At 46.2% G+C, this 13,215-nt stretch overlaps 1 protein-coding gene across 1 annotated transcript; it reads left to right on the top strand.

The window, feature by feature from the left end:
- The first annotated feature begins 542 nt into the window (after positions 1-542).
- Positions 543-11,547, top strand: ECRG4 (ECRG4 augurin precursor). The gene is made up of 5 exons (XM_053588387.1): positions 543-624; positions 748-1,134; positions 5,361-5,408; positions 7,029-7,186; positions 11,164-11,547. Exons 2-5 carry the CDS (start codon positions 1,056-1,058, stop codon positions 11,323-11,325), a joined length of 447 nt encoding a protein of 148 aa, XP_053444362.1. The 5' UTR covers positions 543-624; positions 748-1,055; the 3' UTR covers positions 11,326-11,547.
- Positions 11,548-13,215: the final 1,668 nt, after the last annotated feature.

Here is a 13,215-nt window from a genome sequence, read left to right on the forward strand (position 1 = left end):
AAAAGAGGTAATCAGCTGAGTTTGGGGCAGATCTGGCTTGGGCACCATTCTGCAGCTCAGGCCTAGAGAGAGTAATGTAGGTGACCTGCTCAAAGTCAGTTGGAGTAAGTTTGTTCTAGTTGTTTGTTCACTGTACCACACCACCTTTCCTGTGTTGCCTCTCTGTGAACGGGCCTGGTGCTGGGATGAAGTTGAGCGCTCTCATGGGCCTCACTTGACTTTTCACTGGACAGCAGAGCACACTTTTTGCTGCGGTTTTGCTCTGAGCTGCAGGACCTCAGGCTCTTGGTCTCTCAAAGGCTTTTCTATTGGAGTAGTTTGAGCGAGATGATTTCCTGGACTGCAGCTCTGAAACCAGACTGTGGAGTCTTTCAAAATATCATAAAACACAGCATTGCTAAAGGCACCGTTAAAGAGTAGCTCAGGAATTAAGGAAATTCCAAAGGCCACTTTATAAGCCAGGCAGGAGCAAAGCCTGGAGCCGCCAGCCGCCAGGAGGGAGCGAGATGGGGAGGAAGGGGCGAAGAATTAGCGCCAAGTGGGGAGGAGGCCAGCGCAGCCCCAGCGGCTGCAGCGCGGGAGAAAGTGGAAGTGAGGGACAGAGCGGGTGTTGGGATCCGGCAGGTGCTCCCAGTACGCGGCCAGGGGGTGGGAGGGTGGGTGTCCTTTGCCCTGCTTCTGGATGCCATCAGTCCTTCCCTGGGTCGCCAGATCCCAGCTTGTCCCTACCGCTTTCGCGGCAGGCAGCGCTGGCCACGTGGCGCACCACTGCCGAGTCCCCGGGGTCTCCCGCCTCGTGAGCATCTTTGGCCTTGGAGCTGAGGACCCAGGCCTCCGCGGGGCGGGGACGGGAAGCAGGCTGTAGGCGCAACCGCCTGGCCCCGGCTCGGCTCCTTGGCTCGGCGCCCACCGCCGGGTCCCGCCCCGGCAGCTACGCAGGGATAACTCGCGGACGCGCCCGCCTGCCTGCGACCCTCTTCCGCGCCGCCAGTCCTCCCGCAGAGGCTCGCAGTGAGCTCTTCGCTCTCCTGCCCGCCCGCCTGCCTGCAGCCACCATGGCCACCTCCTCTGCGCGGCCCGCGGTGCTGGCCCTGACCGGGCTGGCGCTGCTGCTGCTGCTGTGCTTGGGCCCAGGTGAGTGGGGCGATGCCAGGTTGACAGCAGTGTCTGGCCTGAGGGTGGGCTTGGCCCAGAGTGGTGCTGCCAGGACGCCTGAGGGAGAGAAGCTGGTGATGGGGCAGCAGTGTAGGGACCCATCCTTAGCCCAGGCAGGGCCAAGGGGACGCTGGGTCACTAGGTCCAGGATTTGCACTTGCACAAGCGCCAAGTGGTGCGCTTGGGAGGGTGAAGAGAGGACCAAGGTCAGAGGGAGAGTCTCTTCGGGATAATTGGGAAGGGAGGGCCAGAGGTAGGAGGGGTGGGTAAGAAGTATTTCTGGGCTTAATGAAAAGGGCAGTGGGAAGCAAGGCTTTAACCAGGTGGTGCAAGTGGCATCATCACCGCGACTTGCTTCCAGGCAGTGGCTGGGCAACAGGGTTTGAGTTGCGCTTCCTGCAGGGTTGAGTTGCGTCTGCCCAGCCAAGACCAGACCTCACACTTCAGAGGGAAATGCTTTTTAAGTAGTGTTTAATCTTCCTATTTCACGAAACTCTCAGCGAATCTGTTGAAAACTCTGAAAATTCCTCCTTGGCTCTTTGTAAAAAAAAGTGCATTCACATGCACACCCAGAATTGAAGCAGTTTGGTGGGTGTCAGACAGCTAAATCCTGGGGTCCACACACCCCACTTTAGGAATGCAATCTGAGTTGCATTGGGCTGGTATGAGCCTTTATGGTGGCCTTGTGGACATATGAGTGCCTTTGAAGCTTACAAGGCTAGGAGGCAGGTACTGTGACTCCAGATTTATTGCTAAGGGAACAAGACTGGAATGTGTGCCCAAGAGCCTGAAACTGGTGCTTGTCCCTGCACAGTAGCTGAGCACTAATTCAAAACAGGTATGAAAACCAAACTCCAGGTTGAGGGGAGGCAGAGTCAAGCAGTAGCAGCCTGGGGTGGAACCAGGGATTGCTAGAACAAGCCAGGCTTGTTCAGGTCATGATGATTACGGTTCTAAATTATAACCACAGGTGAAGCTCATTGATCCCAGTGCATGATTTATCTGCCCCCCTTCGTTCTCCCCATTTTAAGAATGAGAGGTTTGGCTACAGCCATTCATTTTTACACTTGTATTTTATTTAGTTCATACCAAGAGTTTAGTGATAGGAGTCAGTTCGGACATCATAGTGAAATTTCTTAGGACATAAAATGAAAAATTTTTATGGTACTTCAACATGCTCAATGGAGAAAATGATCACAGCCCCTTCTTGATCAACTTACTAATACTTATCACCATTAGAGAGGCATCTTGCAGTTCTGAATTTGTTAGAAGATCAAATGCCAGATAACGAGGTTTAATAAATTTGGAATTAATAACTGATAATGCTGGGTAAAAATTCCACAGTACAAAAGAAAAATCACAGCCATTCTATTGTTCTTGATTACTTTCTTCAAACAGATGAGCGTGGTGTCCAAATATATGTATTAATACAGGGTGTCCATAAAGTTCATGTGCAATTTAAAATAGGGTGCAATTTAACATGAACTTTATGGACACCTGTGTGTAATTCAATGTGTAGTAATTGGCACAGTGGCTGCGCTCCTAATTCATAATTAGGGACTTTGTGTCTTACAGTTGTGTAGCTGAGATTAGGTGAGGCTCTCATGTCTGGGGTGATAGTGACACATACACATTTGCTCCAAGCAATTGCAGCCTCATCACAAATGCCCAAACCCAATGTCTGTTTCAACATCAGACCACATTTCCTTCATTCATTGTTAAGCATGTTTACAGATGGCAAACAGATGGAGGGACCATACTTAATCTGTATGTGCTACCATGGGAGTTGCCAGAGATCGACAAATGTTAAGATATTAACAAATGCTAATATTAGTGCCAAGGAATGAATCTGTCTGCCTTGGCAAATATTTCCATAGATTTTTGTCATCGACTCTTAAGCATGAAACGAAAGTACAGCCTGTAAGAGTAGGCTCCCCCCATCTGATGAGACTGGCCTTGTCTCCAGGAGCCTGGCCCAGTGTTTATGTTCTTAAGGAACCTCGTGGGGCCACTTGTTCCATCTTTGGGTGGATGCCCAGGTGTTGGCAGCCTTACTTCATCCCTTTATGGCCCAGTGGCCCCTTAGAGTCACAGCTCTCCTCCTCTCACAAATTTTATTTCTCCAGGTTAAACATTGAAATTCCTTTAACTTTTTTCTCATGTGACACACATCTAGGCCCCTTCCTTCTACCGCAATTCCATTTTCTTGGTGACCTTCTTCAAATGAAATGTGAACAGAATAGTAAAGGGGAGGTCTGCTCAGAACAGTGACACAACAGAGACAGGATAATTACTTCCTTTTCCCACTAGTGTTTGTGACTGCAGCCTAACATTGCAGGTGCTTTTTGAACAACCACATAGACTGACCTGAGCGCAGAGGTGAACACACAGCATTCCCCCAGGCCGCTGGGCACTACATCACTAGACTTGTTCAACGCCCATGGACTCCCAGCCCTTCTGAGGAGGTTTGGAGGGCAACAACCACCTCTGTCCCTCACCCTTCAGTGTGGTCCATGGAGATTTTCCCAAGCCATTTCCTTGCTATTAAACCTCTCATGACAGGGTAGCCATATAATTTCTCAAGCAAGCTGCAACACTTTGGAGAACAAAAGGAAGCACTCTTATTAATTTACTGGGACAGTAGGCACACACTGGGGCTGTCCCTGAACAGCCAGAAAGAGGCCACCCTACCCCTGAATCCTGAGGGAGGCACTTGAGTGGGAAATAGTGAGTTCTAGCAGGTTTTCCACCCACCCTGGAGACCACGTCAGCAAGCTCCCTGCATGGCAGTCGGGCAGCAGCCATATGCCTAGAGGGGCTGGTATGAGGTGGCTGCTATGGACCTTGAGCATGCTGAGTGACTCAGCCCCGAAGGGGTTCAAATTCAAATTTTGTAAACACTGAGCATGCTAAGAAAATGCATCCGCAGGTGGAGTTCTGCTGTGGGCAGTTTCTAACTCCTGGCTATGATTCTCTTTCTCCCCAACCACATAGTAAATTCTTCACACAGGGGCTTTAAGAAAAAAAGTTTTTTTTTTTTTTTTTTTTTTTTTTTACAGCTTTCTTGACATTTAATTGACAAATACATCAAGCATTCTTAATCTTATTTGGGTCACAGACACTTTGAAGAGTCTGGCAAACGCTGTGGACCCTAGTCCCAGAAAATTGTGACTTTGCAGGTACAAACACAATTTTCAGTACTTTCCAGACCCTCTGGAGCCTGTCCATGGCCTGAGAGGTTAAGAAGCCCGGCAAGAAAGTGGCCACAGCCACCTCAGTGTATTTCTTCATCCCGGGGCCAGACCCCTGATGATGTTTTGCTTACTATTTAGGGCGCCAAGGGGTGTTTCTCCAGAGGCTTTGGGTTCACTCTTCCTGAGACAAACCTCATTGGTGTGTGCAGAGGCTTCTGCAAATCCTTAAACCCATTCGCTGAGTCTGGCGGCGGGGGGTGCGGGGTGGTGGTGTATCAGGCCAGACATGTTATTGTCTGTTAAGATTATTGAGCTGAGCTCATTAGAGACACTTTTAAAATTGAATACTAATAACAGCAATGGTACAAACAATGCTTTATTATAGGGTGGCCTGGGCCAGCTGCAAAATCAAGACTGGATTTTTAGAACACTAAGGCAGACTCCTTGGTGCCTGACTCCTGTTCCTGCCTGACTCTGTCTTTACATGGCTGCTGTCCCTAGATCCTTTTCTCTTCCTATAAGGACACCTGCCCCTGGATTTAGAGCCTACTGTAAATCCAGCATATCATCACGAGAGCCTTAAATTATATCTGCAAAGAGCCCACTGCCAAGTAAGCCCACATTCAAGGTTCCTAGTGGATATGAATTTTGGGGGACACTGTTCAAGAACTTCAACAGTGGGGGACTTCAACCACGAAGTCAAGTTTTGCAGGTAGGTAGGTGACAGATGTGTCACACATGTGACAGATGGCTGACCTTCATAAGAAGACATAAGGGCTGAAAGAACAAAGTCATTTTTCCTTGGCACTTGTTCAAATCATAATGCCCTTGGTCAGCCATGGTCATTGTCAGCAGTATTTGCCCTGGACAGCCTGAATGCAACAAGCAGCCCCCACATTGCCAAGTCAAGGCCAGGCAAGCCCTTCTTTTTTCCAACTGTCATTTTTTGCTTTTGATAAATTTAAGGGTACAGTGCAACTCTGAAACTGGTTTCAATTTTCATTTCTTTAGGTGGCATAAGTGGAAATAAACTCAAGCTAATGCTTCAAAAACGAGAAGGTAAATATAACCCAAGTGGAAAAGGGATGCCTTCTTAACTGGATGGAAATGAGATGGCAATATAGAGGGGGCTCACTGGAGTCTTATATTTGGAAGATCAAAAGTGTTTACTCCTTAAAAGGTTAGCCGATCTGAAGGGCTTATTCTCTGGGTTTGAGTTATGGTATTTCATTAGATAAATATTATTTCCAGTAAATGTTTGAAGGTTGTTCTTCTGAAAGCTGTCAGTGAGTACTCAAAAATAAAAGAAACAGCGCTACAGCGTTAATTGATGCTGTTTATTTTAGGACTATGAAACACATTAGAGCACATATCTAAATTTAGAGCATATCGTTCAGTGTAAAGAAAATTTTCGTTGGTGGGGAGGCATGGAACAGCACTGTTGTAACAACCTGTACGTCCAATTAGCCACTGGGGAAGGGCAGTAAAACAGGAAATGTTTTAGTAACCTCCGTTGTGAAAAATGCTCCTAAGATAAATGTGATAGACAGTAGGAAAATGTCACAGAAATTGAACAGCCCGGAAGTCATAAAATACAAGTTCTGTGCCCACTGTAGTCAGTCAGATCAGCTGGATCCCTGGCAAATGTCATTTTCCATTCATCTGTAAAACTAAGTGCCACTTAGAAATGAAAAGGCATGACTATATTTCTGATGTGACTATTTCTTCAATTACTTTCCCCTCCAAGTTTGTGGGAGATTCTAACAGGCTAAAAGTCTGCCTCCCAAAGTAGGGCCGTGAGCATTTATTTCTTCTCATGCTTCCCTCATGCCCCCCAGGGATCCCACATAGGTGGCTGGAGCACAGGCGGCTCCTCTTGGGGGGCAGGGAGTTCCTGGGGGAGCGCACAGGCTGATCACTGAAGATCCCAATAGGGTCTTGAAGGTCACTGACCCTTTAACTCTGCTGCTTCTAACACCTTTCCATCATAGTCTCCGTCATTTAAAGGGAACTGCTTCTGCAGGCTGTGTTCAGGGGAAGCTGCTGTGCCATGGGACTTGCTGCCTCTACTGTCTACTTTTAATCCTCTATGCCTTCATCTAACTATACATCTGGACTGGCAGCAGTCCTGGAGCTGACAGCGGGTCCCAGAGTGCTGCCAGCTCCAGCAGCCTGATGCCAAGCCGCTGTGCTGCTGGGCCAGTCTGGGCCCTGCTTGCTGGGGGCTCAGCCTCAGTTCTCTTTCCTTACTCAAGCTCCCCAGCAGGCACAGGCCTCCCTTGTTTGCATAGACAATGAACATGCACCGTACACTGGTGTGACACTGGGTATCCAGGCCATTTCCTGAACACAGAGCCCTAGGGGTGAGCCACTCGCATGGGGAGGCCTGGGTGCCGGTGTGGCGCATGGAGCGCAGGGCTTGAGCTAGATTTCCTTCTGCCCTGAGAACCTAGAGGGTGAAGGTTAGTTGGTGCCCCTTTATATGGCTGTTCCCAGATGGTTACTAACAAGAAGTGTGAGGCTGCGCGTGGTCACCCGCACATGGGAAGGAATTTGAGAGTCAAAGCTGTTCTGGGAGCGGTGGGCGCCGGGGCGGGGTACTGGGGTATGTCACAGTGGTTCTCTCCAGTAAGAAGTCATTCTTTGTATGTGGTGGGGCTGGGGAATTGATGGTTTCAGCACCTGCTCCAGCTAAGGCTATAGTGGCTGTCGAGGAGAGCAAAGCCAAGGAATTCCTCCCCAGCTTGAAGCGCCAGAAGAGGCAGCTGTGGGACCGGAGCCGGCCTGAGGTGCAGCAGTGGTACCAGCAGTTCCTCTACATGGGCTTTGACGAGGCGGTGGGTGTTCCCTCCTGCTGGAGACTCCCTTGGGGGGTGGTGGGACAGAGGCCTGGCTCGGGAAACAGGACCCAGAAAAAGGATTTGCTAATCATTCTGGAAGTATAAGCTTCCTTATATGGCAATGAATTACTTTACCCACAGTGTACTGACATCAGCCGACTTCTCCCCAGGATATGTTTGGGAGGCAGAATCTGCAGAAATCAGGGGTCAAAATGGCTGGCACTTAAGATCCATGGAGAATCCTGGCTCTGTGCCCGTGGCTCAGTGGTTAGGGTGCCGGCCACATACACTGGGGCTGGCAGGTTCAAACCTGGCCCAAGACTGCTATACAGCAAGGACAACTACAACAAAAAAATAGCCTGGAGTTGTGGTGGGTGCCTGTAGTCCCAGCTACTTGGGAGGCTGAGGCAAGAGAATCACTTAAGCCCAGGAGTTTGAGGTTGCTGTGAGCTGTGACGCCACAGCACTCTACCAAGGGTGACAAAGTGAGACTCTGTCTCAAAAAAACAAACAAAAAACACACATTCATGGAGAATCTGATTTTGCTCAAACCTTTTAACTTGGCTGTGAACAGTTCTGAGTAATTAACCTTAACATAACTCAATCCCAAAAACTTTTTCAGCTTTGCCCCCCAAAATGTCAGTACCACATCCATGCAAGGACCTATGTGATAGTGGGGAAAGATGAAAAGTGACTTTTAAAAGAGAGACCTGTCTTTGCAGATGTATTGGGGAAATTTTGCCAATGCACTTTTAGGAGAATATGGTTTGTTTACAGCTGGCCTGCCTAGATAGCATTAGTGGGCAAATTCAGCAAATTAAGGAAAAGGGGTTTATAATCACAGACTCCCAACTGGGGTACAGGTAAGACAGCAGCAGGATTGAGATCACAGATCCTGCTACAGAGGTTTCTGCCTATAGACTGACAGATGTAAGGCTAAGTGTAGCAGGGAGAACCCAGAGCCTGCCTGCCCAGCCAGGGAGCAGATGGGTTCCACACGCAGCATCTCCAGCTGGGGCAGCTGAAGGTGTTTTTCTAAACGAGCACATGACTTTTTTTTTTTTTTTGTAGAGACAGAGTCTCACTTTACTGCCCTCAGTAGAGTGCCGTGGCGTCACACAGCTCACAGGAACCTCCAGCTCTTGGGCTTACGTGATTCTCTTGCCTCAGCCTCCCGAGCAGCTGGGACTACAGGCGCCCGCCACAATGCCCGGCTATTTTTTTGTTGCAGTTTGGCTGGGGCTGGGTTTGAACCCACCACCCTTGGCATATGGGGCCGGCGCCCTACTCACTGAGCCACAGGTGCCGCCCGAGCACATGACTCTTAAAGAGAATGGATGCAAAGTACTGCAATAGGTAAAAAAAAATTAAACCACTTAGATCATTTTTTTAAACTATTCATTTATTTTTTATTTTTTTGCAGTTTTTGGTTGGGGCTGGGTTTGAACCCACCACTTCCAGTATATGGGGCCAGTGCCCTACTCCTCGAGCCACAGGCGCCATCCCACTTAGATCATTTTTAATGGCTGCATAAAATGAGAGCATGTGGCTATAACATAATTTCCTTCCCATTCCCAACTACTGGACATATTGGTTGTTCCCTATGTATCTATGCATACATGTATGTGTGTGTGTGTGTGTATATATATATATTCTGCACAAATAGCTAAACCTTTATTAGCCCAACCCTGTGCTGGGCATGATTCTAAGTACTTATGAGCTTACTTAATATTTGCAGCATCCCAAAAGGCAAATACTATTATTTGCCTCTTTGTGTGTATCTTGTCCCTTAGAACCACATTCTGCCCAGTGAAGTTCCTGGGCCAAGGTTACAATCATGTTTTAAGCAGCTCAAAGTATTGTCAAATTATACTCTCCCATAAGTCATATATGATAGTGCCAATTTGCTAGAATTTTCAGCAGCATTTGATGTTCTCACTGAAAATTAAAAATATGTACATATTTGATAGATGAAAATGCTGTATTATCTTTTAGTAATTTGCATTTCTTTGATGACCATCATTAAAATGAGTATTAGGCATTAACATGGGGAAATTGCTATAATAATGTCTGGTGACCAAACCAGAATAAAGATGAGGATCAAACAAAATTATAAATATACATACATAAAAAGTCTATAATTAAATATGACCAGATGTCACTGCTAGTAGTCTTTAGCAAAGAAATGAGATGATCTCCTCTTTCTTTGTTCCCGTGTCACTGATTTTAAAAATCTGAGTCTGAATTGTTTCTGTATTCATTTTTAAAATTTATTGACAATTTATATTTTAATCCCAAACCCCATACAAGTGTATAAAATTAGAAAACACAAAGAACAAGATTTCACTATGGCCAAAAGTGCAGTATTGTGAGAGATGCAAGGCTGGAGACAGGCAAAGAAGTCAGCATCTCCCTCTCCAAGGCTGAGGCTGAGGGCTCAGGAGATAACATGACCCAGGTGTTGCAAACAGTGGTGGGGAATTTGACTCAGGCTCCTCGGCACGGCAGGAGCTGGCCCACTGTGCACCCAAAGTGGATGGCTGCTGGGCCGCAGAGACCATAATCATGGGCCAGGCTGGGGCTTTTGGCCTCATGAAGTTCTCAAATAATTAATTATAATCATTCATTGGCAGTCTCAGTAAAATAGATTGCTGAGAACTCCATCACTGGAAAATTCCATCCAGGAAATGCAGAGTGAGTGGTATCTGAGAATCTGCATTTGTGATGTGGCTGCAGGGATGCTCTGGCCACATGTGGAGTAAAACTGGGCCTGCTTCCAAAGCTATGTGACTGCCTCAACTTTCCAGGCCATCTTTGTCAACTCCTCACTTTTCTGCCCTCATACTAAACCACATGCCTTGTCCTGAGCATTGACACGTGTGAAGCCCAATCTAAATTCATCTTGCACCTTCACTACCCCCAAAGAAAGATTAGCCTGTCTTAAAAAATGGATTAATAGCAAAGACCAGGTGCCCAGGCTGAAAAGTGAACTTCATTCTACAATCCACATCTTATCAGCTTCAGTCCTTCTTCCTTTTTATTTTTATTAACTGCAGCTGTCTCTTTTTAGTTGCCTCTCGGGCACTAAAGGTTCCTTGAAGGCAGACTCCCTTATTGTAGGCAGCCCTCCAGGGCCCAGCACAGGGCTGATACACAAATGTACCTATGCACACCTTAACCAACAACACAGCTAAAAAGAGTTACCATCAGAAGTACCCAAATACTTTGCCCTGGAGCTGTATAAGCCAGACCAGTGGTTGATTTAATTCAGCCAATATTTATTGAGCATATGCTCTGTGCCATCCAGAGGGTCACGAACAGGAACGTGGCAGGAAGACAGTGTCTGCCATAGTGAGATGTTGTTACTATATTTGGGAGATGTTTGCTTTATTTACCCAGAGCGAGAAAAATGGTTAAGTCCGAGGTATATTTAGAATGAGTATGGCAAAGGTATACCATATACACTCCTTTGGGAGAAATTAGCTTTCTTTCTTTCTTTTTTTTTTTTGGAGACAGAGTCTCATTTTGTCACCCTTAGTAGAGTGCCATGGCGTCATGGCTCACTACAACCTCAAACTCTTGGGCTAAAGCAATCCTCTTGCCTCAGCCTCCCGAGTAGCTGGGACTACAGGCATCTGCCACAATGCCCAGATACTTTTAGAGATGGGGGTCTCGCTCTGGCTCAGGCTGGTCTCAAACTCCTGAGCTCAAGCAATCCGCCTTCTTTGGCCTTCCAGAGTGTTGGGATTACAGGTGTGAGCCACCATGCTCGTCTGGAATTAGCTTTTATTAGTAGTATTCTTTAGCTGGTAGCATCGACCTCTGAGCACAAGAATACTATAACAAGGAGTTGTTCTTAGTAAGGGGTGTTAATCACTGAATAAAAACCACCATAGAGAAAAGATATAGGTAAGATGTGGTGATAAGAGAGTGTGTGTTCTTGAATCATTCTCTACCATGCTTTCTCCTTCCAGAAATTTGAAGATGACGTCACCTACTGGCTTAACAGAGATCGCAATGGACATGAGTCCTATGGTGATTACTACCAACGCCACTATGATGAAGATGCTGCAATTGGTCCCCGGAGCCCTTACTCCTTTCGGCATGGAGCCAGTGTCAACTATGATGACTACTGACCACAACTAGCCACATGGTTTACAAGAAACCACAGTAGTTCTCTTCATGTATCTCCTAGTGCCTTATACGACTTGGTTTCTGTTTTGCTTTATTTCAGCAGATCTTTTCTACCTACTTTGTGTGACCAGAGAGTTAAAGCAAGGTATATAAATGCCTTTTGATATTTCACATAGTTATCTTACTGATGCAACTCAAGAAATAAAAATAAAGCATTTTGTTAACAAAGGAAAGTCTCAGAATTCATTTGGGTGCAAATTAGGAAGCTGGAGACAGTTCTCATTCCCTTGATGTTTTAAAGTGATAGCTGAGAAGCCCTTCTCCATTATCGTCTCAGGAATCCTCACCACCACCCAGGGATTCCACATTAAATGCAAGATCAGAAGCCAAAAAATCAGTTGAAAATGATTTATGGTTACAGACATGGCTTGGAGGATTCCAATCATTTGACAAGGATTGGAGGGCTCTCTGGGTCCCAGGCCCTGAGTGAGAGCGGACCTGATTAGTACAATCATCCAGGAAATGAAGGACAACAGAGAAAAATCTGAAGTGTGGTTGATTTCAGAGCTACATTCTTCTATAAGACCTTCTTCAATGAATTCAACATTCAACGAATATTTAAGAATATGCTTTGCATTATATTTAAACAACCTGAGTGCAGGAGACAAAAGAGAAAAAGGGTGTTGGGTGGGTAAGGAGAGGCAGCGAGGAGAGGGAAGCGGACAGGAGGTATGTGCAGTGTCTACTCCATTGCCAGTAGGGGGTCTGGTCACAGCCCCTGTGCACCTGCAGAGCTGCAGGGAGCAGGGTGGGGGGAGGATTGTTTAGCCTGGGAGGGGGCAACTCAGAATGGCTCAGAAGTCTGTGACTTTCCTGGGTCACAGACAACTCTGTCCAATGAAAGTTCTTTACTCTTTTCCTCAGCAAAATTACATGCAATTTGGCATATATTATAGTTTTGACACATACCCGCATTCATAAACCCTCAGGCCTGGTAGGAAGCATTGAATTCAGGACAACACTGATTATGTGCAATCATAAATAAAGGCCATTTTGTTTCCTGGGCAGCCCTCACAACTTAAAAAAAAATTGCAGTGAAAGATAATATTCCATTTTAACCATTTTCAGGTATATAATTCAGTGGCATTAAGTACATTCACATTGTTCTACAATCACCACACCACCCATCTCCAGAACTTTTTCATCTTTCCAAGTGGAAACTGTCCCCATTAAACACTACCTCCTCATCCCCAGCACCCAGCTGCTGGCAACCCCGATTCTACTGCTTGTCTCTATGAATCTGACAGCTCTAGGAACATCATATAGAGTTTTTCAGTATTTGTCCTTTTGTGTCTGGTTATTTCACTCAGAATAATGACCTCAAGGTGCATCCATGTTGTAGTGTGTGTCAGAATTTCATTCCTTTTAATAGCAGAATAATACTCCATTGTTTGTTTATACCACATTTGGCGTATTCATTCATTCATTGATGGACACTTGGGCTACTTCTGCCTTTTGGCTACTGTGTATAATAAAGCCATGAACACAGGTGTATAAACATCTGTTTGTGTCCCTGCTTTCCTATCTTTTTGGAATTGGGTAGATCACACATGAATTCTACGTTTAAGTTTTTTTTTTTTTTAATTTTTTTATTAAATCATAACTGTATACAATGATATGATTATGGGGCATCATACACTCACTTCATAAACCATTTGACACATTTTTATCACAGTGGTTAACATAGCCTTTCCGGCGTTATCTCAGTTACTGTGCCAAAACATTTACATTCTACAGCACCGGCACCATTTTACATTCCCACACTTACAACTTTTGTTTCTTTTGGGGAATGCTATGGGCCGCCTCAAACATGTTGAAGAACATTCCTAATT

This window comes from Nycticebus coucang, chromosome 4 (assembly GCF_027406575.1).
Source record: "Nycticebus coucang isolate mNycCou1 chromosome 4, mNycCou1.pri, whole genome shotgun sequence".
NCBI lineage: Eukaryota > Metazoa > Chordata > Mammalia > Primates > Lorisidae > Nycticebus > Nycticebus coucang.

Bases quoted from the DNA above. Each gene is read 5' to 3' on its own strand.
- ECRG4 (XM_053588387.1), top strand. From the start codon at position 1,056: ATGGCCACCTCCTCTGCGCGGCCCGCGGTGCTGGCCCTGACCGGGCTG. The intron at 5,409-7,028 runs GTAAATATAACC...TGATGGTTTCAG, and splicing joins AATGCTTCAAAAACGAGAAG to CACCTGCTCCAGCTAAGGCT. The intron at 7,187-11,163 runs GTGGGTGTTCCC...TTCTCCTTCCAG, and splicing joins ACATGGGCTTTGACGAGGCG to AAATTTGAAGATGACGTCAC.